The following is a 25,039-nucleotide window of genomic DNA, read 5'->3' as shown; positions in this document are numbered from 1 at the left end:
ACAGAAAGGATCCCAACAGAGCTTTTTTGTAAAGTAAGATACTTTCTATGAACCACAAACAGCCGTTACGTCACTCTCAGTAACAGTCATTTTCCCTCTCACAGCATGGGAGTTGCTGGTCTACCAATGCCTCAACCGGTCGGTTTGTTGCTGTGTGACTTGGGTGACTTTAAATGGTTTAAAACCAACTCAATAACCAACCAATCCAGACAGGAGTAGACCAGCAACTTGCATGTTCTGCAAGGTTAGTTACTGCCGGCTGAAGAAATCTGCTGGAGCAATTCCAACACTTTTTTTGTACCTATTAGTCATTAGGGCCCAAATGTTGCAAGGTTTAAAAATTCTCTAATTGTACTTTAAACCTGAGGCTCCGTGTTTGTAGTTGGTGGTTGTGTAGTTGGAGGAGCTGCAGGTAAAGCAGCAACAAAGTGGCTTCTATTAGGATTTAAACTTATTTTTTATTCCCCGGGAGGAGGTTTAACGCAGATGTGAGATGTGAGACAATTTTAAACACTAATGTCTGTGTCCCAGGTCTGTCTGTCTGTCGTCCACAGAGAGCCGGTGACTCGGCACTGAAGTCTGATTTTAAATGGTTTTAATAAATGGTGTTCTTTGAGCGCCGTTGAGCCGCTCTCCCCGGGCACACTCCCCCCGCTCTGCGCTCGCAAGCTGCTCCTGACCTGATAAAAACCCCTGAAATCACCTGCTGAGCTGTGCCGCTTTATTTTTTTATTTATTCAATAGGTGAGACTGCTGGAGCGTGCGCCTGTGGCAGCTGGAGGTTTGTGTTGTATAAAAATGAACCCTCAGTTCCAACACTGAGCTGTGTGTGTTGGAGTTCACCTCTGTCCATAATTAATGAGCGTGTGCTGCGGAAGATTGGAGATGGTGAAGCAGCAATTAAATATGTGAGTGCAGAGTGTAGTTTGCTTCTAAGTGGAGGCTGGGAGAGAGTATTAAATGAGCTGTGGTGTGTGTGTGTGTGTGTGTGTGTGTGTGTGTGTGTGTGTGTGTGTGTGTGTGTGTGTGTGTGTGTGTGTGTGTGTGTGTGTGTGTGTGTGTGTGTGTGTGTGTGTGTGTGTGTGTGTGTGTGTGTGTGAATGATTGTTTGGACTGTAACTCCGCTCTGCCTCTCAATGTGGAGAGAGCACATATACAAAAAATAAGAGCGCCAAAGTCCCGTCACCTTTCTGCAGAGTTTTCATCATTTGAAGTTACTGGTGCTTTTTAATGACGTTACCAGGTTGCATCCTCCTTCTAAAATTTTACTCTTTAGCAGCTAATTCTTACAAATTGTGTTCCACAGTCTGTATAAAAAGATGGCCAACATAACAGCACCCTAAAAGTGAAGCCAAACCCTCTCTGTCGCCCCCTGCTGACTGGCTACAGTATAGGTCATAAAGCCCGCCTCCTCCATGTTAACAGATGGGACATGAGTCAAACTATAAAATCAAAATACACGTCAAATACATTTTTCTCAAACATGGTTTCTGTCATTATAGTTAGTTCTTATCATGCTGATTTATGTCCAAGTGTTCATTTTTCTGACAAGTTTACTTTTAATTAGTTATTTGATGCTATGAAAAGGGGGTGTGGCCTCATGATTGACAGCTCTGTTGACAAATGGGGCTCCTGCAGCGTTCTGTTCCTGAGTAGCAGAGCAGAGGAGGAACGGCGAGAGGAGACGTAACTAACACTAACACTACAGTCATTGAACTTTCCATAAGCGTGAATATCTGCTTCAGACCGACACAAGAAGCTGTTCTGCTGCAGAAAACATGAGCTGAAGTTTGTCGTGATGATTCTCAGAAGTGTAATCACTATGATTTTTAGAAAGCTAGCAGATGACTCCTCAAAGATTACAAGTCATCAGTAGAAGTGACCAGACTTACCGAGCTGGTAGGGACACTGTGTCTGGCTGAAGGGAAGTGGTCAGTCATATTTCAGTGTGTGGGAACATAATGCGTCCCCCTCCCCTGCAGTCCTGTCTGGTTTGTGCTCCTGATGGCTGCACCGAGCCCGTGGTTAAGCAGTGTCCCTCTCAGCCGCTCCGTTCCCCATGAACGAATATGTTGGGGTGAACTTGAGTGACCCTCTGAGTTAATGAGGGTCCCGGAGCTGCTCTGCGGTGGGTTTTCTGTGACGCTCTAAGGAGCAGAAAAAACGCTGGCTGCTCCGAGTGGCCGCATGTCATTTTGCAGGGGTCAGCTGCTGTCCCTCGGCGGGGATCAGGCGGACTGTTTACAGCCGACTGGTGGTCTCTGATATGCTGCTGCTCTGTGGGATGACTGTGACTTTCAGCTCAGTCTGTAGCATTCATTTACTGCAGGTGACAAACAAAGCAGCGACAGGAGACTACAGGTCAGGTCCATGTGTGTACAGATACGGTCCTGCAGGTGCAGGTGTCAGGTTTTTATCGCACAGGGGGGTTGTTGTCATGTCACAAGCAGGATGTGGTGTGACCATGGAGCCACTGGTATCACACCAGTTTATCTCTGTAAATCTAAAGTTGGGAAAAAGTTCAGATTTTTCTTCTGATTCTTAAAGGTTAACGAACTTCTAAATTCATTTGAGTTAAAACAAAAGGATGAAGCTGAATTTGAGGCAGTATCAATGACTGTATATAGATGGACGACAGGTCTCCATCTGCTCATATTGAATGAAATTGATGCCAAAACAGCCCCGTGATAGGTGCTGCCATCTTGCGATGGTGACGTCATTTGGAGCCAGAGTTGTGCAGTAGAGATTGGAGATAGAGATAGAAATTGCCACTTCCGTTAACTAAAACACACACTTACGCCAACGTGTTTATTTTGCCGATCGTCCTCTACTCTGCTACTCGGGAACAGACCGGCTACAGGAGCCATATTTGTCAACAGAGCTGTCAATCATGAGGCCACACCCCTTTTTTATAGCATCAAATAACCATGTTAAGAAACCATGTTTGACAAAAATCTATTTGACGTGTATTTTAATTTTATAGTTTGACGTATGTCCCATCTGTTAACATGGAGGAGGCGGGCTTTATGAGCTATACTGCAGCCAGTCAGCAGGAGGCGTTAGAAATGTTTTGGCTTGACTTTTAGCGAGCTGTCGTGTCCTCCATCTTTTTATACTGTCTTTGGGCAGTATGTGTTCATGTTATCCATCCTTCCCTTAATTCTTATGAACAAAGATACCTCTGAAACAGGTGGCGGGAATAGCTTTAGATTTGGCACAAACGTCCTCTCTGAGTCAAGATAGATATTTGGTGGTCAAAGGTCAAAGTCACTGTGGCCTCAGGTATGTACTATTCTAGTTAGAGATATCTCCTCTAGTTTATTATTGTTTGTTTTATTCTTAGTGGAAAGTCTGTTTGTTTCTCTGCAGAGCGTGTGATTGTAAGTCTGTGTTGTCGTCTCTGGTATTATGTCTAACATGTCGGTGATTGTGGTGCAACCTCTCCTGTCAAACGGAGGCCTACTTATGCTTTTGTGGCCATTATAGCCATTGGGTACAAATGGGCATTGATCTGATTGGACATTGGCACATCAGTGTGTGAGTGTGTGTGTGTGAAAGGGTGAATGTATGTAAACGACATGTAGCGTAAAAGCAGCTTTGAGTGGGCGCAGACTAGAAAAGCGATATTTAAGTACAGTCCTTTTACCATCATTGGTGACGACATTCAACTCGGTGGCAGAAGTTGTAGTTTCTAATTGTGAAGTGAAAAGGTCGAAGCTTCTGCCTTTGCTTGCATTGCCAGTTGCAGTGCTCACAGGTTGTAAAAAGAAACAATCTCAACTGACAACATTTTGCAAGAAAAAATCTGGCGAGACCCGAAGACCAATCGGATACTTGCTGGTTTTCTCCTGTGTGCACTCACTAACGAGCCATGCAATTATAAAGCTGTATGAAAAGCTTCTACTGTAATGGCTAAATCATTAAGAACGTCACCGTGTTTAGCACACTGTTGTCAAGGCTCTCGCTACCTTTGTCATTGTTACACTTTCTTTTTGAGAGTGCCTTCTTTGTGTTTCTGTTCAGCACTTTTGGTCTGTGCCAAAAATTTATTGGACAGCTGTAGATCAACAGGAAACACGAGGAAGAGAAAGTGGGGGTCAAAGCCACCGTCGATGCATCGTTTGCCTCTGTACATGGCATACACCTGCTCTGCAGACGGAGCTACAGCAGCGCCTCACCTGACACATTTTTTGATCTACTTCTGATACAAAGCAACCAGTCGTTTCTCATTTTTCTAATCCAGTTTCGGATCTCTTCAGGCTGCAGCTCCAGTGTCCTGGTTAATGAACCTGCAGTTTGTGGGGCAGTCAGACTCACAGAGTGACATGAAGCAGCAGCTGCAGATTTAGATCCAGGAATCGTCTGTGCTACCTTCCTCACAGAGCAGCTCTGACCCCATGAATGAATCACTCATCATGCTCTAATCAGGCCTCTGGCTCCTCCCCTCCGGTCCCAATCAGAGAGGTTTATTTGATTTTATTTTTTCCTGTCTCGGTTTTCTGCCTGACTGAGCAGCTGAGTGCACGGCCGAGTGAGCAGCTCGTCTGCCTCGCAGCCTGTTCCCGCTCCGCCGTCCTCGCTCCACGAGGTTCCACCGAGGGACTCTCCAGTCAAATCGGCAGGAAATCAAACTAACGAGCTCTGACAGGAAGCAACGTGCTACCTGCTGGGAACACGGCCAACACTTTTCTGGGTTTCTCCGTGAAGCGCCTCACAGACTTTAACCCTCCCGCCGCGCTGTCGACATGGATCTGGTGCTTCCTGTCAGAGGTTCATCCTGGTAATGAGTGGTCTGTGGTGGAGGGCGGTAACACTGTACAAACCAGAGACCTTAAAACCACAGATCCCAGTTTGGATCAATGTCTGTCAGCAGCAGTGCGTGCTGTCTTCTTCGACAGATGACAGATTAAAGCCTGGAACCGCTGACATTTACTTCTTTCCAAACAGGATAAACTTTAAGATGTTTCATTGGTGACCTCATTATTCAAATACCAAGAATAAGTCTAATTAACTCTTTGTCACTCATGGATTCATTTCCCTCAGGTCACCTTGACGTCATGCCTGTCCATGTGCTGTCAGATGGGGCGGGGCCAGGCGCCCAGGTACCGACACACCTGACCAGTATTCCCATCTCTCTCATCAGCAGCAGCACCGACTGCTCCAACAAGACAGTCAAGGTTTGTCAACACAGTTATGTTTGGTTTTCAATGTACTGAGCCTCGGAGAGGAAAATGTGTCCATTAGAGTTGGTACCTTTTATTTGACAATTTAGTAATGTATCTATATTATAATATAAGAATAACGTCTTCTATATTCAAATCAACATTTTGTATAATTTCATTGTTTGCAGTCTTTAAAGAAGATTTATAAGTGTGATTCAATCGATTGTCTGGGACTCTCGAACACCAGGTTTAGGGCCAACATAGTAATTTTTTGTCTTTTAAAAACGTAGAAAGATGGGTGTCTCCTAAATCCTGACAGATTTATATTTAGATGACGAATTGCCTCAAAAAGTCTTTAGTGTTAATGTTTAAAGATTTTCATGTATATAAGCGACGCCCAAAGAAGAAGAAACAAACTCGACGCTCAGATGAAGCAAACAGTCTGAAAAGGAAAGCGACCGTCAGCCAGGAAAATCAAGAGTTACAACTGGAGCCGACCGGGGACGTCACACATGCAGCACTGTCTGGATATCTGGGACGTGTGCTCCTGCAGTTACCGTTTATCACCATAGGTGGCGCCAAAGAGAATGAAACAGATCTTTGAGATTACAACTTTAAGCTATGCTGTTACTTACATTTACACAAGGATTGATGTTAATGGTAAGGAAATAGGATCCTTAAAAAAATGCTCAGAAGAATTTGCATACGATCTAAGAAAACCGAATAGTCAAAGGTGTTTCACAGCCTTCACAGGTACCACATCCTTCCTGTGGAGCTCATGTACTTCTACCTGCCACCGTCTGTTCCCTTCCACCTTATTTTGTCTTTTAAGGTGATGCCGTATCCTTGTTTTTTTTTTAGTATAAAATTAATGAAAACCAAAGCGGCAGAATAATCCACCTTCTCTCTCGCAGCTCATTTCCCAGAGGCGCTCATCAACGCTGCTCACTTTCCTGATTTGGCTTTGATCCGCTGACGGGCCCTCAGTGAAACTGCGCAGCGCTTCGGTTAGAGCTAAATGCTTCTCAGTTCGTCTATACGTGTAGTGATTATATTTTCATTCTTCCAGGGGAAAGTGGTTCATAAAGGCCCGCTGGTGTCGTTAGCAGCTGACAACTTCATCCTGAAGACTGTCATCCAAGGTAACGCTCAACATGTGCATTTAAAACACCTGAATGTGGCCCAAGCACCCGCCTGTTTCTGTCTTTTATAAATCAGTTTGTAGAGCAGGCTGCTGAGTGTATTGCTGTTGTACTTTAAAAGAAACTGTTGCTACAAGGAATCCATTCATCAACCTGCCCGTCACAGGCTCACATTTACTCCAGTATGAAGTAGGAATATTCTTCTTCCACAGGCAGCTTAATTTAATGAACAGATCAACAGCTTCAAAATCCAAAGCTTCGACAGGAATTAAAACTTGCTGATGGAAATATACTGTAGACACAGGACAGTTAATGTGCTGTGAAACCAAAACAAGGAGCCAAAAGAGGCTGAAAAGGTCCGTTATACTGTGTGTGTGTGTGTGTGTGTGTGTGTGTGTGTGTGTGTGTGTGGATCTGACGGGGCTGTGTGTGTGTGTGTGTGTGTGGTAAGCTCTTTAGCTGGTCTGGGTTGCAAAAGCAGACGGAGGCCATTGTTGTCTTGTCTGTGGCCTTCTTATCTCCGAGCAGCCTGATTAAAAAGCCACAGAGAGCCGAGGCTCTTATTGTGGCGAGGACATACGTACTTCCTTTTATACATTTAAGCTCTCAGACACCCCCTCGCCTGCGTGTCCCACTGCAGGATGAGTCCTGTGTTGTTGATCTGTCAGTTTGGAGTCAGCGTTTAGCCTGCTGGTGCATTGTGGGATTGTGGGGTCTGACTAATGTCTCCCCTGTTTCTGTTGTTGTAGTTTTTAAAGGCTCTGTAGAGACAGCTTTTTGCACACACAGTGAATCTAACAGGTTTCTTTCCAACACAACACATTAGAGTGACGCTGCATTCATCTATGGAATATATCAGCCAGGGAAATGTCAGCTGGATGAATGACTATCCTGTTTAATTAGCCGCAGATATAAAGTTTAAGTGGTTTAAGCTGCGTCATTGTACACAGGATGTAAACTGTGCAAACCAGTTCCTTAAATGTCAATTTGAGTGTGAAATTCATGTGACACTTTGTCCCAAAAGTCCTGGTTGCATGAGAGCGGTAATAAGAAAAGGTCCTGGTTGGTCCTGTGGTTGCATGAGAAATTGTTCAACCAAACACCATTCAAAAAAACAAGCGTTTAAGAGTTGTTTGTTTGGCGTCTTGCAGACAAACATGACAAAGCATGATTTAAAAAAAAAAAAGCATAAATGATGCGACAGTCAAAGTCGAGCTGCGTTCAGAACAAAAGTTAATCAATCTTTTTGTGTCAAATTACGAGCCTAACGATTATTTTCACGATCAATCGGTCTGCAGTTTGTTTTTATTGTTGAGTAATCGATTTATTCAGTCCAAACATTTTCAGAAAATTGTGAAAAAATGTTTTTTTTACCACATAAGACAAAGAAAATCAGCAAATCTATCAAGATATTTTTCCATTTCTGCTTAAAAAATAACTTTAACAATAAGTTACTTACTAACGTTCTTGCCAATTATGTTCTCCTGAACTATATTGTCAATTAAAATGCTTTCTGATCACGAGAATTATGCTATAAATTCAGTCTCTCCTGAATTTTCTGCCCTAATGTTTATCACAAACACGCATCTGTCAGACATGATGGAGCTGATCACCTGAACGCCTCATCATCCTGATGTGAAGCTTGACTCTGCATCCTTACTTCTTTCCAGTGTAATAAAAATGTTGCTGCTGTTTTGCAGAAGAAGATTCCCGGCCGAACACCTCGCCTCAGGTCTCGTCCATTAACGTCGTCTTGCTCGGAGCGCTGGCCAAGGACTTCAACGAAGCTGTCAATCAAAGGGTATGTTCGACTAGTCATCAAAGATACAATGATAAGACTCTGCAGCAGCAGTGGTGTTAATATCTGTGTTATTTACAGCAGATAGAAATATGGTTTATTCACATAATAGTTTAAATGTTCATATTTTTTAAGAACAGTTACTACTATTAACTTTTCAGGCAGCTGTTCGATAAGCGAAACATGATGATACGTTTCCTTTGGACAGTTCGGCTGATGGATCCTCCTGTTCTTCTCATTTGTCTTCCTCCTCTTCCCTCTTTTCATCATCCTCCTCTTCAATTTTAGCTGCTGCTGTAATTGTCTTCATCTTTCCTGCCTCATTATGATAAGGAAACAAATATCCACAGTATCAGGATAAATAATAAATCACAGAGGCGATGTTTTGACTGTAAGCCCTTTGGAGTTTCATCCCTCTCCTGCACAGCGTCTGCTCTGTTTGTCTTTTACTTTTATCACCTCCTTCGTGCTCATAAAATACACAAATCCCTGAATCATATGCATCTATATTTAGAGTGTTGTGATGAAGTGTGGATGGAGAGGGTGATGATTCAGACTGATGGTGTCTGGCTGCAGAATCTAATTTACAGTTTGAGTTATTTTCTCTTCTTGTTGTGTTTTTGTTTGTGTTTGTTTGTTTGTGTGTGTTATTGTGGTTCTACAGCTTTTAGACATCTCATCAGCAGAGGAATCCAGGTCTTTCTTTGAAACGAGAGACAAACCTGTGTTTCCTAATTCGTTTCCTGTTTTAAAGTATTTTTGATCATTTTGTAGTCAGCTTTTGATATGATGAACATTCATGTGATGCTGATGAGTTTGCATTATGTTGTTTGTTTTTATTATAAACAAGGCTCGAGTCATTGGACCTCGTGTCCGTCATGTCATTTTACAAGATTATGAGTGGAGTGGTTTATTTGATGTGTTGATAAGTCGGACATTAATCTGTAGGATGACATTAATTAATTTACATGTGGTGTGTTTATTAGATTATGGAAACAATCTGAGGCCGATATGGACAGAACTACAGACATGGGTGTTAATGAACTGGAGTTGACGATATCCCTCCTCTATTACAGTTTATACCTTTAGTTGCAAAGTCTGCCCTGCTCACACTAGATTCCAGTTTCCTTTGCATAAAGCCTCCACAAGCAAACGCAGCAATGCAAAAAGGTGCAGTTCCTCGAAAGACCACTTGAGGCTTAAGAGAGTCAATCAGTGCAGAGCTCCATGATAGAGGAGAAATTTGTCCCTGCAAAAAGCTGCTGTCAGTCAAAGCTGGTGTTCTCCGTAATCAGTACAAGCTATAATATTTGAAATTGGCGCCATAGCTGTGGAGAAAGTTATACAAACAGCTCGCGGTTTCGCCCATTCTACATTCCTACAACACCCAGCATGCATTGCGCCCCTCCCTCTAAAAGGCCCAGCGAGAGACGCTGGAGTGAAATACTACCGTTTTTGCTGCAGGCAACGGCTCAGAGCGGCAATGGTCTGCCGTCTACATTTCAAACATGACGATTTTTTTTTTTTTTTTAAGATTTTTTTTGGGGCTTTTTGCCTTTATTCATAGGACAGCCGAAGACATACAGGAAATGTGGGCAGCAGAGAGTGGGGGATGACATGCACCAAATGGATCGGCAGACCGGGAGTCGAACCTGTGATCAGTGCGACGAGGACTGTAGCCTCTATACATGGGGTGCCTGCTTTACCAACCGAGCCAAACCAGCGCCCCGAAACATGACGATTTTGAACGAGACACGACATCGGAGGCGGGCGTCCTAGATTGAGGAAGTGTAGTTTATCGAGCTCCCTGGCCTTCGCCAGATGACGTGTTTTTACGGAGTCTGGGGGAGGTTTTCCAGGGCCCATTGGAGAAGCGGATAGCGTCCTCCGAAGGCACAGAGTGAAACCGATTTTTTTCCCGACCATAATCGCATTAGCTCCACGTAATAGCGTGATAGGACTGAGGTTGAAAATCGTTGAACTGGCCCTTTAAAAGGCCTAATTATACAGCGTCTTTAAAGCCTGGTACAAAAACAGTTTTGGTCTCTTAAGTTCTTTTCTCTATCAGTGACAACTTTACTGGAGAAGTCTGTCCTTTAAGTTGTATTAAGTTATGTGTAACTGAGGACGTGGCTGCTTTGATTGACAGGAGCTGCTTGCAAAGTTTTTGCTGCGTTTAAAAAGTATTAAACCGCGTTAACTGTGGGTGTCACCAAATCGAAGTCTTTCAGACTTCAGTCCTGAAGACTTCAACTTTAAATTTGCTTCAAAGGACAGATGAGCCAGAGCTCGGTTAACTTCATGTGTCGGTGTTCTGGTGTGACAGTTCACCTCCTGCAGCTCTGAATCATCTTTGCTGCAGCTTTCTGTGCCAGTTTCCTTTCAGTCTGACACTGTCACATCTGGACACAGTGGGAGGTGATGTTGTTTACAGAGCGGTGAGTCTGCCTTTGACCTGGACGTCGGGGACACTGAGCACATCAGGGGTAATCCTGCTGTCAGAGTCATCTCACCGTGTTCTTTAGGTTTCTCTACAGCGGCGTCTTGATGCATCTCAAAGCGCAGGAAGTCGTGGCAGCCTGAGTCGCTGTGCTCGGCTGTAGATCAGAGTTGTTGTCGGGCTGCGTGTCTCTGTAACGTGATTATTCAGACTATCTGCTGTCCCTTTGTCAGCCCTGAGTGGAGGCTTTGAATCCGTCTCGGGGGCACTTGACACGCCAAACAAAAGACAATCTCCACTTTTCACACCGGCTTATCATCGGCGGCTTGTTGTGACGTCTTACTTAACGTCTCCCAGGACGCAACATCTGCTGCTTCAATCTGTCCTCCCTCTGGGAAGGGAGATGTAAATTTATCCCTCTCTGCTCTCACAGTTTTAATCCCTGATTTCTCTGCTTGTTGTTGATGATCTTGTGTTTTCCTGCAGGATGTGGTGGTGGCTTCTGGCTTCACCGTGGGCAAATCTCCTACAGTTAATAAGGACAAGCTGCACCCCTGTAACCTGCTGCTGTCGGGAGACGATGCCTACATTTATGTGAGGACTTTGATCTTCTAAGTATTATGTTCTCTGTACATGAATTTACTGCATACAAACAGGCTCAACATTTCGGTACGGGAGCTTTCACAGCTAAAACAAACACAGGTGCGTTTGCCTGCAAAAAAACTGGTCCTGGATTCTCCTTCCCAAACGGACTAAGTCTGCCTCATGCTAACCCTTCTGCGGTTTGTTTGTGGCCTGAGTCGAAACAGGCCAAACAGACAGAACAGTGTAAAGTGTAGAGTGCAAATCACCCTTGAGCTGCCTTTAGTTCCACAGAGTACATTAAAAGTTCTCCCTTCTCCCAAATGACGTTGAAAGAGGGAATGTCCCTCGATAAAAATCCTCCATTTACCTAATTCACGTGGCGGCCATTTTTCTCTGATGTCACCTCTGGGTCTGAAGCTCAAATTCCGTTATAATGTCCGGCTGCTGTGTAGCAGGTTGCTTCTGTGAATGCAGAGCATCTGACACGATTCATCAGCAACTGAAAAGAGAATGAATAGAAGGGACGTCAGGTCCACTTTCAAAGTTAAACATCCCAGTAGCTACCTTTAGCCAGCAGCTGACGTTAGCATTCAGCCACCTGCTGACTAACATTGCTATTTGTTGCACGTCTGCGAAGGTTCTCGGTCATCCAGGTCATGGTAATTCGAAGCTCAGTTCAGAACTGAAGAAGCCTTTGGGATGAGAGGTAAAACGTCTTCAAGAGCTTCAACCAAGTCCACTTGCCTTTTGGTTTAAGCTTCGTTGGACGAACACGTTGGCTGAATGAGTTAACTCAATAGAACAAAGATGATTGAGCCAATGGTCCTCCAATGAAAGGCCTTACATTTGCTGAGTCAACATTCCTGGACGCTCTGGTTTCACTCAGGTAGAGCAGGCGCCCCTTATACAGAGTCCGCACTGATCGCAGGTTCGACTCCCGGTCTGATCATTTGGTGCATGTCACCCCCCACTCTCTCCTCCCGCCTCTCTTCAGCTGTCCTATGTAATAAGGCAAAAGCCAAAAACATAATCCTGGGAAAGTCTCTCTGTGTGTGTCCATCATCCAGCAGTATTTATTGCCACAGAGAGAGCAGGCGGAGACTTTGAACTGTTTTCTTTGGTCTCTGCTGTCCTGGGGGTAAAAAGTGAATCTTGCTGAGCAAACCAAGGAACGATTGATGACTGCCGATCTTTAAACTTTAAAAACAGGTGGAAATCTACAAACAAATTTGACGTTCAGATGAAGATAAACTATCAAAACCGTCAGAGAGGAGGCTGTTTGAATCTCTTAAAATGAGACCCAAACACTCATCACTCTGGGGCCGCTAAGTATCTCATTTTAAGTGAACCCTTTTTCCCCCCGCCCCGAAAAGTATGCATGCATACATGCAAAAGGAAATCAACAAAGGCCTTCATTCTGATTCAGTATTTTCTAACCCTTCAACTGCACAAATTCAAAAACCATTTGGTACCTAAACCCAGGATGCCGATCATCAGTGGTATGGTGACGAAGTCAGAACTAATGCATCACAGCTATATATGTGTGAGTGTGTGTGTCGGTAAAAGGAAAATGACTCATCTCTCACTTCACGTCATCAGACAAACACCTCCACCTGGACACCTGTCTCTGTTTTTCTCGTGTTTACCTGCTCTCACCTCTTCCTAATGTACAGCAATTGAGTGAGCAAACTGTCGTGGATGGAGTGCAACACATTCGTCTATAGATACTAGAAGCATTGCTGCAGAGGGGATGAGAGTCGAGCCCAAAATCTAAGAGTGTGAGCGTGTGTAACTACAACAAACTCGGTCCAATTTGTATTCTGAGGAAAGTTTTACTTCTTTTTTTTGAGATGATTGACATGTCAGAGATATTATTCCCTTCACCCTTCCTGTCATTCACGGCTCTTCCTCCAGCAGCTCTCAGTCCGCTGTGGCGGCTTTTCACTGATCCCACATCCCTGTAACGTCTCCTCCTCTGTCTCCCCTCCTTCAGGTCTCCCGCCTGCCGACTCCTCCCGACCCCAGATCCCAGCCGGCCGTCAAGAGGAACTCCGCGAGCTCTGCTAAGGTCAGAATCAGAGGACCGGTTAGCTGGAGAGGCTGCCGGATTGTGTTGTTGGGGTCTTGTATCTGTCAGGACGTTTTATATCAGATGTTAGCTGTCACACAGTCGACTGGGCTGGATCAGGGTCTTATCAGACTTTTGGGTCTGACTGGTGAAGTGTCTTTAAATGCACAAAATACTGTAGCACAATCTACCACATGAAACGTTTATAAAAGACGTAGTTTGATGATGTCAGAAGGAAGAGCTACATGTTCAAGGACAAATTAACGTTAGCCTAAAAGGTTGTTCCCTGTCGAGTAGAACTCATGCTTTTCAGTGTTTCTTTGTTGTCCTAAGCTTGTAACAAAGCTCTCTCTATCTTGGAAATAACACTTGTAACACTCTTTTTTACTCCCTTCTATAACTGCTGGTCTTTAAAGGAATCCATGATTCATACTGATGTCCACAGTCATGTTTAATCTTCACAGAAGACTCACGTGAAACACCGTGAAAACTACAAAATAAAGGAGAACATTTCACATTTAGCTTTAGCAAAATCTGTGATTCTTATTTTCTTACAAATAAAGTTAAACAAGTTAAAATAATTCATCGTTAACTTGTACGCCCGTTAGATCAACAGATAAAACGAGCAAAAGACAGAATCAAAAGTGACCGCTTCCTCGCGCCACCTCTCTCTCTCTCTCTCTCTCTCTCTCTCTCTCTCTCTCTCTCTCTCTCTCTGGCGCTGCACCTGGCCTGTGAGCAGCATGGTCACGTGACCAACAACAAAACTTTATTATCCAGGATGAACACAACAAAGGAAAGAAAATAAACTATATTTGACTTAAATATAACAGTGAAATTAGATTCTTTATGACTACATATATCGGTGAAATCTTACAAATAATTATTAATGTGGAAAAAAAGTTAAGTTTAGTGACTCTTGCCGTTGTCGTGGCAACGTGTAGGGTCCAAGCAGCATCCGCTACAGCTTCCTGTTATCTTCCTGCGTAGACTGGTGCACTCGTGCGAGTGCTCTTCACGGGGACAACAGCGGCAACAGAACGCAGTAAACGGCGATGAATAATCCATCGTAACTGAAGACGATAGTCGACTGTAGCTGTTGGTTTGGTGCTTTGTCCTGTTTCCGCTGGTGACAGGTGACCATAAGGAAAACCCTGTTACCTTGAACAAGATAAAAGATTTCTCTGGAACATTTTTCACAATGTAATTACCGAACTCATCAAAGCTTGGACAACAACAGACGATATTGGGACTTAATTATCCCTGGAACAACCGATACAATCCATCATTTTTATAGGGGGTAAGAAAAGGTCAAACCTAATTACTACCATCAAATATTTTGTTAAAAAGCTTCAAAATACTGAAGTTGGTCCATAATGTGGACATGCAGTCCTTGATATATGTAAACGCTCTATGACATTTTAGTCCTGACTGAACCTTTGTTTGCCACCTTTGGTTGCTAGTTGCATGATCAATCAGCCCCTGTTAAGACCCAGCTATAAGAGGAGGGAAGCAACATAAGTTTTTTATTAACGAAGAAGTAAAACTGGTTGACAATAACAAAATATGGCGAGGCAAGCTGTGACTGAAAGGGCCTGTGTGTGCTGCTAAACTAGAGATCTTTCTAAGCAACAGCAACCCTGCACCTACAACAATTTACAACAACAGGAACAGTCGAAAGGCTAATAGCAGGAGAGGCACGGAGGCGAGCTGGCCTCGGTCAAAGCTGCCTTGAATGACGAGCTGCCCATGTCCTCCTTTATGATTCAGATCACAAGTAACATACAGTGGGGCAAAAAAGTATTTAGTCAGCCACCAATTGTGCAAGTTCTCCCACTTAAAAAGATGAGAGATGCCTGTAATTTTCATCATAGGTACACTTCAACTATGAGAGACAGAATGGGGGGAAAGAATCCAGGAAATCACATTGTAGGATTTTTAATGAATTAATTGGTAAATTCCTCGGTAAAATAAGTATTTGGTCACCTACAAACAAGCAAGATTTCTGGCTCTCACAGACCTGTAACTTCTTCTTTAAGAGGCTCCTCTGTCCTCCACTCGTTACCTGTATTAATGGCACCTGTTTGAACTCGTTATCAGTATAAAAGACACCTGTCCACAACCTCAAACAGTCACACTCCAAACTCCACTATGGCCAAGACCAAAGAGCTGTCAAAGGACACCAGAAACAAAATTGTAGACCTGCACCAGGCTGGGAAGACTGAATCTGCAATAGGTAAGCAGCTTGGTGTGAAGAAATCAACTGTGGGAGCAATTATTAGAAAATGGAAGACATACAAGACCACTGATAATCTCCCTCAATCTGGGGCTCCACGCAAGATCTCACCCCGTGGGGTCAAAATGATCACAAGAACGGTGAACAAAAATCCCAGAACCACACGGGGGGACCTAGTGAATGACCTGCAGAGAGCTGGGACCAAAGTAACAAAGGCTACCATCAGTAACACACTACGCCGCCAGGGACTCAAATCCTGCAGTGCCAGACGTGTCCCCCTGCTTAAGCCAGTACATGTCCAGGCCCGTCTGAAGTTTGCTAGAGAGCATTTGGATGATCCAGAAGAGGATTGGGAGAATGTCATGTGGTCAGATGAAACCAAAATAGAACTTTTTGGTAAAAACTCAACTCGTCGTGTTTGGAGGAGAAAGAATGCCGAGTTGCATCCAAAGAACACCATACCTACTGTGAAGCATGGGGGTGGAAACATCATGCAAGGGGACCAGGACGACTGATCTGTGTAAAGGAAAGAATGAATGGGGCAATGTATCGTGAGATTTTGAGTGAAAACCTCCTTCCATCAGCAAGGGCATTGAAGATGAAACGTGGCTGGGTCTTTCAGCATGACAATGATCCCAAACACACCGCCCCGGCAACGAAGGAGTGGCTTCGTAAGAAGCATTTCAAGGTCTTGGAGTGGCCTAGCCAGTCTCCAGATCTCAACCCCATAGAAAATCTGTGGAGGGAGTTGAAAGTCCGTGTTGCCCAGCGACAGGCCCAAAACATCACTGCTCTAGAGGAGATCTGCATGAAGGAATGGGCAAAAATACCAGCAACAGTGTGTGAAAACCTTGTGAAGACTCACAGAAAATGTTTGACCTCTGTCATTGCCAACAAAGGGTATATAACAAAGTATTGAGATGAACTTTTGTTATTGACCAAATACTTATTTTCCACCATAATTTGCAAATAAATTCTTTAAAAATCAGACAATGTGATTTTCTGGATTTTTTTTTCTCATTTTGTCTCTCATAGTTGAGGTATACCTATGATGAAAATTACAGGCCTCTCTCATCTTTTTAAGTGGGAGAACTTGCACAATTGGTGGCTGACTAAATACTTTTTTGCCCCACTGTACATAATGCAGAAGTTGCAGGGCTTAAATTTTTGACCACACTCATGAGACTCGTGACCTTGACAGAGCTAACTCTAGCTAGCTCCTCAGGCCTTTCTATAATATAAGATGAGCAGAGCGAGTTTGAAAGAGCGGCCAATGACTCGGCAGGTGTTGAAGCAACATGAATGAAGACATCTGGTGGGAATCGGTGCTTAAGTTTGGATGCTAGTCTCTTCTGAGCTAACTTAACAGCACAATTATGTTTAGATTGAACATTAAGGAACAATAAAGTCTCACAGATTAAAGAAACAAAGTGTGGTGGAGCTGTGATTATTAAAACACACATTTTGTAGAACAAATAATGTTAAAAAATAAATGTTGGACAGACTGCCTCTGTCGGTTTTTGTCTTTAATGAGCAGCTGCTCATTTTTCAGATCTTTATTATTCTCACCTGACTGAGGGAACAGTGAAAGACACGGGGATATCTGCGGCTCTGATCACTCGTTAAGCTTCAACATTTATTAGAAATGTGTTGAGTTAAATGCCAAGATCTCAAGACATGATTATTAGTTATTTACCAATAATGTTTGAATCATCAGCATCAGTCCCCAGTTTGTATAAAAGCTGCAGACTGTGATGATGCGGCTCCTGTCCACACGGTTAGCGTGTTAGCATGAATGTTTAACAGCTGTTATACGCACAGTTAAAACCCTGTGGGGATGAATGTGACACGAGGCTGTACTGTTCAGACATATTATATTATGTGGGGATTAGTGATGAAATCAAATGCTGAACATTCACAGGAAGGGGTCATGGAGGGGGAAGATAAGAGTACGCTTATTACATTCAAACATTAAACTGTAAAACACCTGTTTACTAAGTTAAACCTGCTTAAACACAAAATAAAGCTGTTTCTTGCTCGTGTGTCCGAAAGTAAGACTAAGTTTAAGTTAAGCACGGACTGGCAGACACATGTTGAAATATTCTCAAACATTGTTCTGCACAGTGAAGTTCAAACATCCACGAGAATAAAAATAAGTGAAACACATTTTTTATATTTAACTCGTCAGCTGTTGTTTCACATTACCCCTGCCTTCAAAATAAAACACATTTATAATGAAACACATGCAGGAAGCGCTGCGGTAGCATCAGCTACAATTAGCTTCGTCTTCATCTAGAAGGTGCAAATGTAAATGAACAGAGCAGAAGAGAAAGCAGATGTGCTCCTGCTGCCACAACGTGTTGGTAAACTGATAACTCAGGTAGGCAGGGGAGATTAACTACACCTGACTGAATGTACGGGTGACTAAACTGTGAATACTGTATTTAATTACACGCTGTAAACCTGTGTTAGGTGTATTAGGCTTGTGCAAAGTTGTTAAATTTTGGCTAGCAACATGCTAACCTGCGCTTCTGGTGCCTCTTTTATACTTTGTTTCCTCTCAGGTTTCAAGGGCGACCAAGACTCCAAAATACACGTATGTCCGACTGGGCGACCTGAAGGCGGGACCTGCAGTCAACGTGTACGGAGTGGTGACCTTCTTCAAACAGCCGTATATGTCCCGTGGTACAGGTCAGTCACAGACCAAATGATGGGAAGGAATGAGGGAACATTGTTTTGAAACTAGAAGCGCTGGTAGTCTTTACTCAGTCACTGCGATCACTCGAGCCACGCTAACAAGCTCACAATGCTAACATTATGATTTAAGTACAGGTGTGATGTTTATAATGTTTTCTATCTTAGTTAAGCATGTAAGAATGCTAACATTTACCAATTAGCATATAAAAAGAGTCATAATGCTTGCTATAAGTCTTCAGGTGTATAGTCACTGAACTGATATGTAGGCGTATTAGGGCTTCTGCTGAGATCTGAAGAATAAAGTCAAACTAATATTATGAGAGAAAAAGTTGGTGAAAAACCATTTAATGGGATTTATACATCTCAAAAAGTGGGTATTGGTAAATAAGGGAGCCATCGTTTTCAAAAAATAAGTGATGAAATGATCGGTCTCGTCTCAGCTCTGATCTCATTAAAATGTTGCATGTTGTGTTGCAAAAAATAGTTGGCTGTTTAACAAAAGAGTAATCCATGTATAAAAAAAAAAAGAGTTTAAATTGATAAGTGGAAATTTTATTTTTTTAAAATGGTGGCATTCATTTTTTCTTCATTTAGCAGTTCCCACATGTCCTGAAAAACCTGGAAAACCTGGAAATTTAGAGACCCATTTTCCAGTCATGCAAACACCTGGAAATTGGTTGAAATGACCAAATATCCTGGAAATAATTTCTGATGTCCGGGAAAACTTTAACTGTATTTCAGCCCCTCACTCGGATCGCCTACGTAAACCTAGGTTCGTATTTTTGTTTTAAACTTGCATGTTGGTCGAATACGCTGTGCGGTATGACAGGTATGCCCTCTCCTGGCACGCAGTGTCTCCTCCTAGTGGTGGCTGTATTTTGAGCTTGAGTTTTAACCCTTTGAGCAGCAGCGCCGAGATCGAAAAGTGGCCAATGGCATGCAGCAGACATAGTTTTGCTGTGTGTGCCGGTAGTTCAGCGGCATGTGCCGTTGCTGATGGCATGCCACTACGGGGCCAGCGGCATGTGCCGATACCCTTAGTGATATGCCGCTCGTCTTCCAAAGGCAGCTGGCGCTCCAAAGTGGAAGTGCATATGAAAATGTATACCGGTGGTCTTGCTTCACGACATTTACTGCTATAAATATATACAGTACATTTTTTTGTCTGTCAGCAAGTGCTGTCCTGAATTGTCAAGAAAAACTCCTGGAAAATGATTTCTTAAAAAGAGTGGGAACCCCGAGTCAGGAATTATTAATACGGGACGATCCCAAACCAGTTTATCGATTTATAATAATGTGATCCAGCAGGGAGCAGTTTATAATCATGCAGCGCAGTGAGGACGCCGATCTGAGCGGGAAAGTGAGATCCGATCACACGTGGTCACTGAAGACACATTTGAGGGGCCCGTTAATGCCAGGTGTGAACAGCTGGGCTTAAAGCTGAGCGCTTGTGATCGGATCACCCAGGACACTAGGAAAATACCAGGTTAATGTCGAGCCCTGGTCATATCCTTACAATGAAGTTGCATTTTTTAAAGAAGTCTAAATATTTTAAGATCATCATGGTGTGAAAAAGTCAATATGATGAGATTCAGTCAGTTTTAATATAAAATTCTATATCTTTCAAGAAAGTCATGACATAATGAGAATGAAGTTGTAATTCTGTTGTTTTACCTGAAGAATAAAGAACTATATCATGTTTTTATTTCACAGACATTCAGATATTTTGAGCTGTAATCTTATCAGTCTGTGAAAGTGGAACAACTTCTTCTTGCGGAGCTTAAGAGCAGAACTGTTTCAAAAGCAGCCTTTCAGCACCACGGACAGTGACGTTAAGCTGCTCAGCAGCCGTGTCTGGGAATATTTTTAGAGACTTGTAAAAAATGTATGAAAGACAGACAACTTGTTGCAAAACGTGATCCAGAAAGTTAAACCTCGTCACCTCCTTTGAGACTGAAACGAGCTGACGGACCGCAAAGAAGAGAAACTCTTTGGTGAAGTGATAAAAGGTGGATCAGTGTGAGGTTTGATGAGGTGGAAAGTGTCTCTGATTATCCCCGTAACACTGTCAGAAAGGTGTGGAGAGGAGCGGCTGGAAGAATATATTTTCAGTTCATGTGTTGATGGAGTAATAATTGAAGTCTGAGTTTGAAAGAGCTGCTCCGGCTTTAAAAGCTTCAGTGCTCATCAACATCGTACAGGAAGCTGCGTTCATCTAATCCACTGATCCTCTGGAACAATGTTTTGTCGTTTACTACATTTCCCTGTTCACAATTTGGAGCTGACGGCAGAGAGTTATGGGAGAGGAGCAATCGAGGTACATAACATAAGACTGTTCAGTTTGAGTCGACCTGAAGCCATGCAGAACAGGATGATGCTGATGATTCTGTGTGTGTGTGTGTGTGTGCGCGTGTGTGTGCTTTTGGACGGAAAATAAAGAGAAATAATCATCTAAACTGGAAACTGTCCAGACTCCCTCATATCTTTGTGGATCCTTCAGGCGTCTGTTAAAGTGAACAATTAAAACAATCCATCTGAGCAGACACGGGAGAAACACACAAACAGACAGACACAAAAAATCTGCCCTGTTTTATTTCTGACCATTTTCTTTCCACAGATTTCTGCTCCATCCTGAAGATTACAGATCAGTCCACACAGGAGATCCTCTGCAAAATCTTCTGTAAGAAGATCGAGGACCATCCCAAAATCTTCCAAGTCGGAGACATCGTCCGCCTGCACGGAGTCAAGGTCTGGATTACAGACTGGTTCTTTAGAAGCCATGTCTTGTGTTATCAATTCAAAATCTGCATGTTGTTTTATCATTTTAAAAGCAGGACTTTTGGAACTAGCAGATGATCGCCTGTTCCTCTTCACAGCCTCATTCCTACAATAACTCCATCGAGCTGGTCAAGACCTTCGGTTTCTCTGCGTTGACGTTTGACGGGCGGGTTGGCAGACCTGTGGAGCCGCGGACCTCCAGCTGCTCCTTCCACTTCGACCAGGATGACCGACGGATGGTGGAGGAGCTGCGATCCTGGGCTGCCAGCCAGGGTTTCCTCCCTCTGCCTTCAACCATCCCTCTGTCTGCGGTTGAGCCCAAAGTTTACTTCGACCTGACCTGCCAGCTGCTGGCCAAAGCTCCCATCGACACCACCTGCGTCCTGCTGAGGGTAAGACAGTGTGCACTGAAAGCAGCTACAGTCAGAGGGAATAGAAGCAGGTGTACCATCTGGCTTGCTTCTGCTTGTTGATATCATGCTGAAAATGTCAGTGTGTTAATTTCATTGGTAGGTCTTTAATAATACTTTCTTGCTGCGATACATTCAATTCCTTTGGGCTTCACACAAAGTCTACACAGCCTGTAGTGAAAGCAGCACGTTAGCAAAGCAGCAGCAGCTTCATGCGTCCATATTTGTCTGCATGATGCGTTCAGGGACAGCTTGGCTATGCAGGTTACTAATGGTTAAACATCACTAAAGAGTAAACGTACAATAACTGTGCTTTAATTTGATGTTTTATTTGCCTTATTGGGTGGAAGGAGAGTGAACAGATGTTAAGTTTGGACTGTGACTACATGACTGAAGAGAAAAGGAAACACCAGATTTGTTGTTCAAGCAAAGATATGAATGCACATAAGAACCCAAGACTCTTTAAAGCTACCCTATAACTCAAGAATGTGTCCTGACATGAGACATCCTCGCGGCTGCCGGCATCATCCTGTGTTCTTTAAATTCCCATATCTCACATGAACTCATCGTGACTACAGAAACATCATGTTTACGCCTCTGTGCTGCGTCAGACTCGGCAAAACAAGAATACTTTCACAGCTTAAAATAACATTTGGCATGTTTCAAAATCCCAAATTAGATGTGTGAGTGTGTGACTGTGTACGTCCACGATGACGCCTTGCGTATTAATAGATGAAAGCTGACGTGTACCCGAAAGCCTCTGAGTGGTTGGGAGACTTTTAAAGGCGCAACATAAGTGTAGTTAATTTACCATTTACCGTTAAAGGTCAAAGGCTACTTTTCAGCATCTACTGTCAAATGTCACCGTGGCTCTAACTCGAGATTAATGTGCTTTTTATGACACAATTTCATACAAATGTCTGTCAGGATACAATTAACTGATGACCTTTTTTACCCAAAAGTCAGCTTCGCTCTGAAGTCATAACGTGACACTCCCGCCTCATTCTTGTGAACTCGATATCACAGAAGCGTTACGAGAGAATGTCTTCAAATTTGGTGCAATTGTCGGCCTAAACTGAAGGATGAAATAACTTAATTTTAGGAGAAAAAAAATCTAATTGGGGTTATTTTGAGTTATATTGCACTTTCAGTATGATTTGCGATATTAAAGGGAATGATAATTTTTCCATCATTTTTCTCATTTTCATTGAGAAACGTGATTTTTGCGGGGATCTGTACCAAACCACTGCATTTGATTTGAAAGGATTCAGCATCACAGACCGATGCTAATAACCTGCAGATCTGAGGAAGACGTTCACCTTTAGTGTGTGACGCTTCCTGCAGGTAAACAACTCAGAATCCCTCCACGTTCACACTGCAGCGTCACAGTCACCAGGAAGCTTCCCCTGAGGCTGTTTACTGTCAGCTTATATCTGTTAGTTCTCACCGTCTTGTGTTTATTACCCGTAGTCCCCTGTTTATTTCTTGTCGTCGATGTTAATGTGACTTGTTGTCTTGTTAGAGTATGTATACATTTATAATGAAGCTGCTCTCCTTCAGTCGTCATCTGTCTCGGAGTGGCCTCGGTGGGAGGAGGTCTCGTGTTTTGTGTCTCGGTCCCGAGCTGTTTTACCTGCCACCTCGGTTTTCAGAACAGAAATGAGGCTTTAAGTGGAGCCTGGTTTGCTGCCAGTGAGGCTGATAGAGGAGATAAATGTGAGCAGGATTTGGCAGTGACTGCTGGTCTGCTGCCAGCCCCCTCTCACTGATTTCCAAAGCTGCTCTGAGCGCGCTGCCTGCTGTTACACAAGCACACGTACATCCAGAGAGGACGCTTTCCAGATCATAAACGCCTATTAGACCAAGAATAGATTTTAATACCTTTTCTTAAGCACTTGAGATCAACGTCAACAAAGGTTTGTTCAGCATTCTTTGCTTTCCACTGTATTACTGTGAATAATCTGACTGTGAAAGGTCTGTCATGGCTGTCATCATCTCACAGCGAGAGAGTCCCGATCCAACCTCAAGGATTTCTATTACTATTAATCAAGGCATTTTTTAATGATCAGCTTTGGCAACAGTCTGCTTTGTTGAGCCTGATCCAGTTCTTTTGTTAAGGCCAGCTGTCTCTTGCCCTTGATCCCTTTGATTAAAATGAAGGGCAGAAAACTTCATGACATCCCTTCATAGAGGTTAAAGAATACGCTGATTGATGACAGATTGACAGAAACTTACCTGCAACTACTTTGACAGGTAAGAGAAGGTCAATTAATATTCATACATTAATCAAGGACGGGTTTTTTTTTCAGCTTAAACTGACAACCTCGAAAGATTTCAGTTTCGTCCTGTTGGGCGCCACCAAATGGTGATATACGGTAATTACAGGAGCACACAGACCTCTATGGCTGGCTCCCTTTGTTACAGTTACTGACGGTCGCTTTTCCCTCCTGCTAGATTTTTCACTTTGAGGAAAGTGGTATCTGTGACAGCTTTATGAGTCAGACATCTTACAGTGCACCTGTCGGTGTAAAATATTAAGGCCTCACCTACTTTGAAAGTTATAACAAACTCCGGTTGTAACTCTTGATTTTCCTGGCTGACGGTCGCTTTCCTTTTCAGACTGTTTGCTTCATCTGAGCGTCGAGTTTCTTCTTCTTTGGATTTTCACTTCTTGTTGAAGTTGTATCTGTAGTCATCCATCTTTTCTTTGTTTGTTCAGCCATAGTAGATTACTGTTTACTCGCAACACTTTTCAGAGAGCGGAAAAGCAGCCGCTTAGCTCCGCCTACCCTCTCTGGCAGACCTACCACTGCTGGCTGATGGAAAACGTGTCACTAACTGGGCGCTGCTTGGGATTTTTTTCCATAAATGTCGCCACAGACACCCAGTCCATAATAATACTATATACTGCAAATGCAAAGGCTTTCATCAGTGGGCCATAGGCTCAGTCACATTGTGTTACCTCCTTCAGAGAGAGAGAGAGACTTACAGACATTTATTTACATGAAAATATTTGAGATTATTACTTGAACTTGGATTTTTTGATTATCTGACCTAAGAAATGTGTCCAACGTGAACGAGCTGTCTCAATTAAAGGAGAGGATTCTGGCCCTCAAGTGTGAGCCAGTTTTGACTGGCGCTGTTTCTGTTTGACTTTGTCGGGAAGGCTGTATCAGCGCATGATAATTATACCCCAATACAAAAATCTGTGCTGTATAACTACCACCATGAAACATGTTGCCTACATGAAACTCGGCATGTACAGTGTGTCACGTCTTTGTCTGTCTTCAGGTGTGGGACGGTACCAAGTGTCCTTACACGCTCCTGAAGGTTCTGGTGGAGCCGAACGTCACAGAGGGGCCGTCCTCCTTTTCGACAGAGAAAGAGAACCTCATCGCTAACATCCTCGTCTACGACAACCACGTGGAGTCCGCCCGGAAGCTGAAGGTCAGAGCTCACTCATTATAATTATTGCGTCAGATCTTAAGGATGTTTTTATTCTAGCACCTGATTCGGGCAAATCTGACACACATACGTCTGTTATCCGCAGACATGGTGGTTCACACACTGGTGCACTGAGGATTGATATCCTAAGTGTGTAAAAAAACAGGGACCCTGTCTAAAGAACAAACAAAACGCATGTAATAATACACATTGTTGTGTGTGTGTATTTGTCAGAGGATTGACTGTGTCTGAGATTTTACATTCATTCAGCTTCTTAGA

At 43.3% G+C, this 25,039-nt stretch overlaps 1 protein-coding gene across 2 annotated transcripts in view; it reads left to right on the top strand.

Moving 5' to 3' along the window:
• The window catches only part of pot1 (protection of telomeres 1 homolog), a 57,077-nt gene that overhangs the window by 5,359 nt on the left and 26,679 nt on the right, over positions 1 to 25,039 (top strand). For both annotated transcript variants that reach the window (XM_069686409.1, XM_069686407.1), the window contains exons 2-10: positions 5,044 to 5,177; positions 6,232 to 6,304; positions 8,005 to 8,105; positions 11,029 to 11,136; positions 13,121 to 13,195; positions 17,996 to 18,122; positions 20,746 to 20,876; positions 21,005 to 21,298; positions 24,608 to 24,763. In XM_069686409.1, coding sequence (XP_069542510.1) covers positions 5,058 to 5,177; positions 6,232 to 6,304; positions 8,005 to 8,105; positions 11,029 to 11,136; positions 13,121 to 13,195; positions 17,996 to 18,122; positions 20,746 to 20,876; positions 21,005 to 21,298; positions 24,608 to 24,763 — 1,185 coding nt within the window. In that variant the 5' untranslated portion in view covers positions 5,044 to 5,057. The remainder of the gene's footprint in view (positions 1 to 5,043; positions 5,178 to 6,231; positions 6,305 to 8,004; positions 8,106 to 11,028; positions 11,137 to 13,120; positions 13,196 to 17,995; positions 18,123 to 20,745; positions 20,877 to 21,004; positions 21,299 to 24,607; positions 24,764 to 25,039) is intronic.

This window comes from Semicossyphus pulcher, unplaced genomic scaffold (assembly GCF_022749685.1).
Source record: "Semicossyphus pulcher isolate SPU_LCO1_2020_fin unplaced genomic scaffold, fSemPul1.0.p SCAF_8, whole genome shotgun sequence".
Lineage (NCBI taxonomy): Eukaryota > Metazoa > Chordata > Actinopteri > Labriformes > Labridae > Semicossyphus > Semicossyphus pulcher.
The sequence above is the reverse complement of the archived record's forward strand: the minus strand, read 5'-3'. Positions and strand labels throughout refer to the sequence as shown.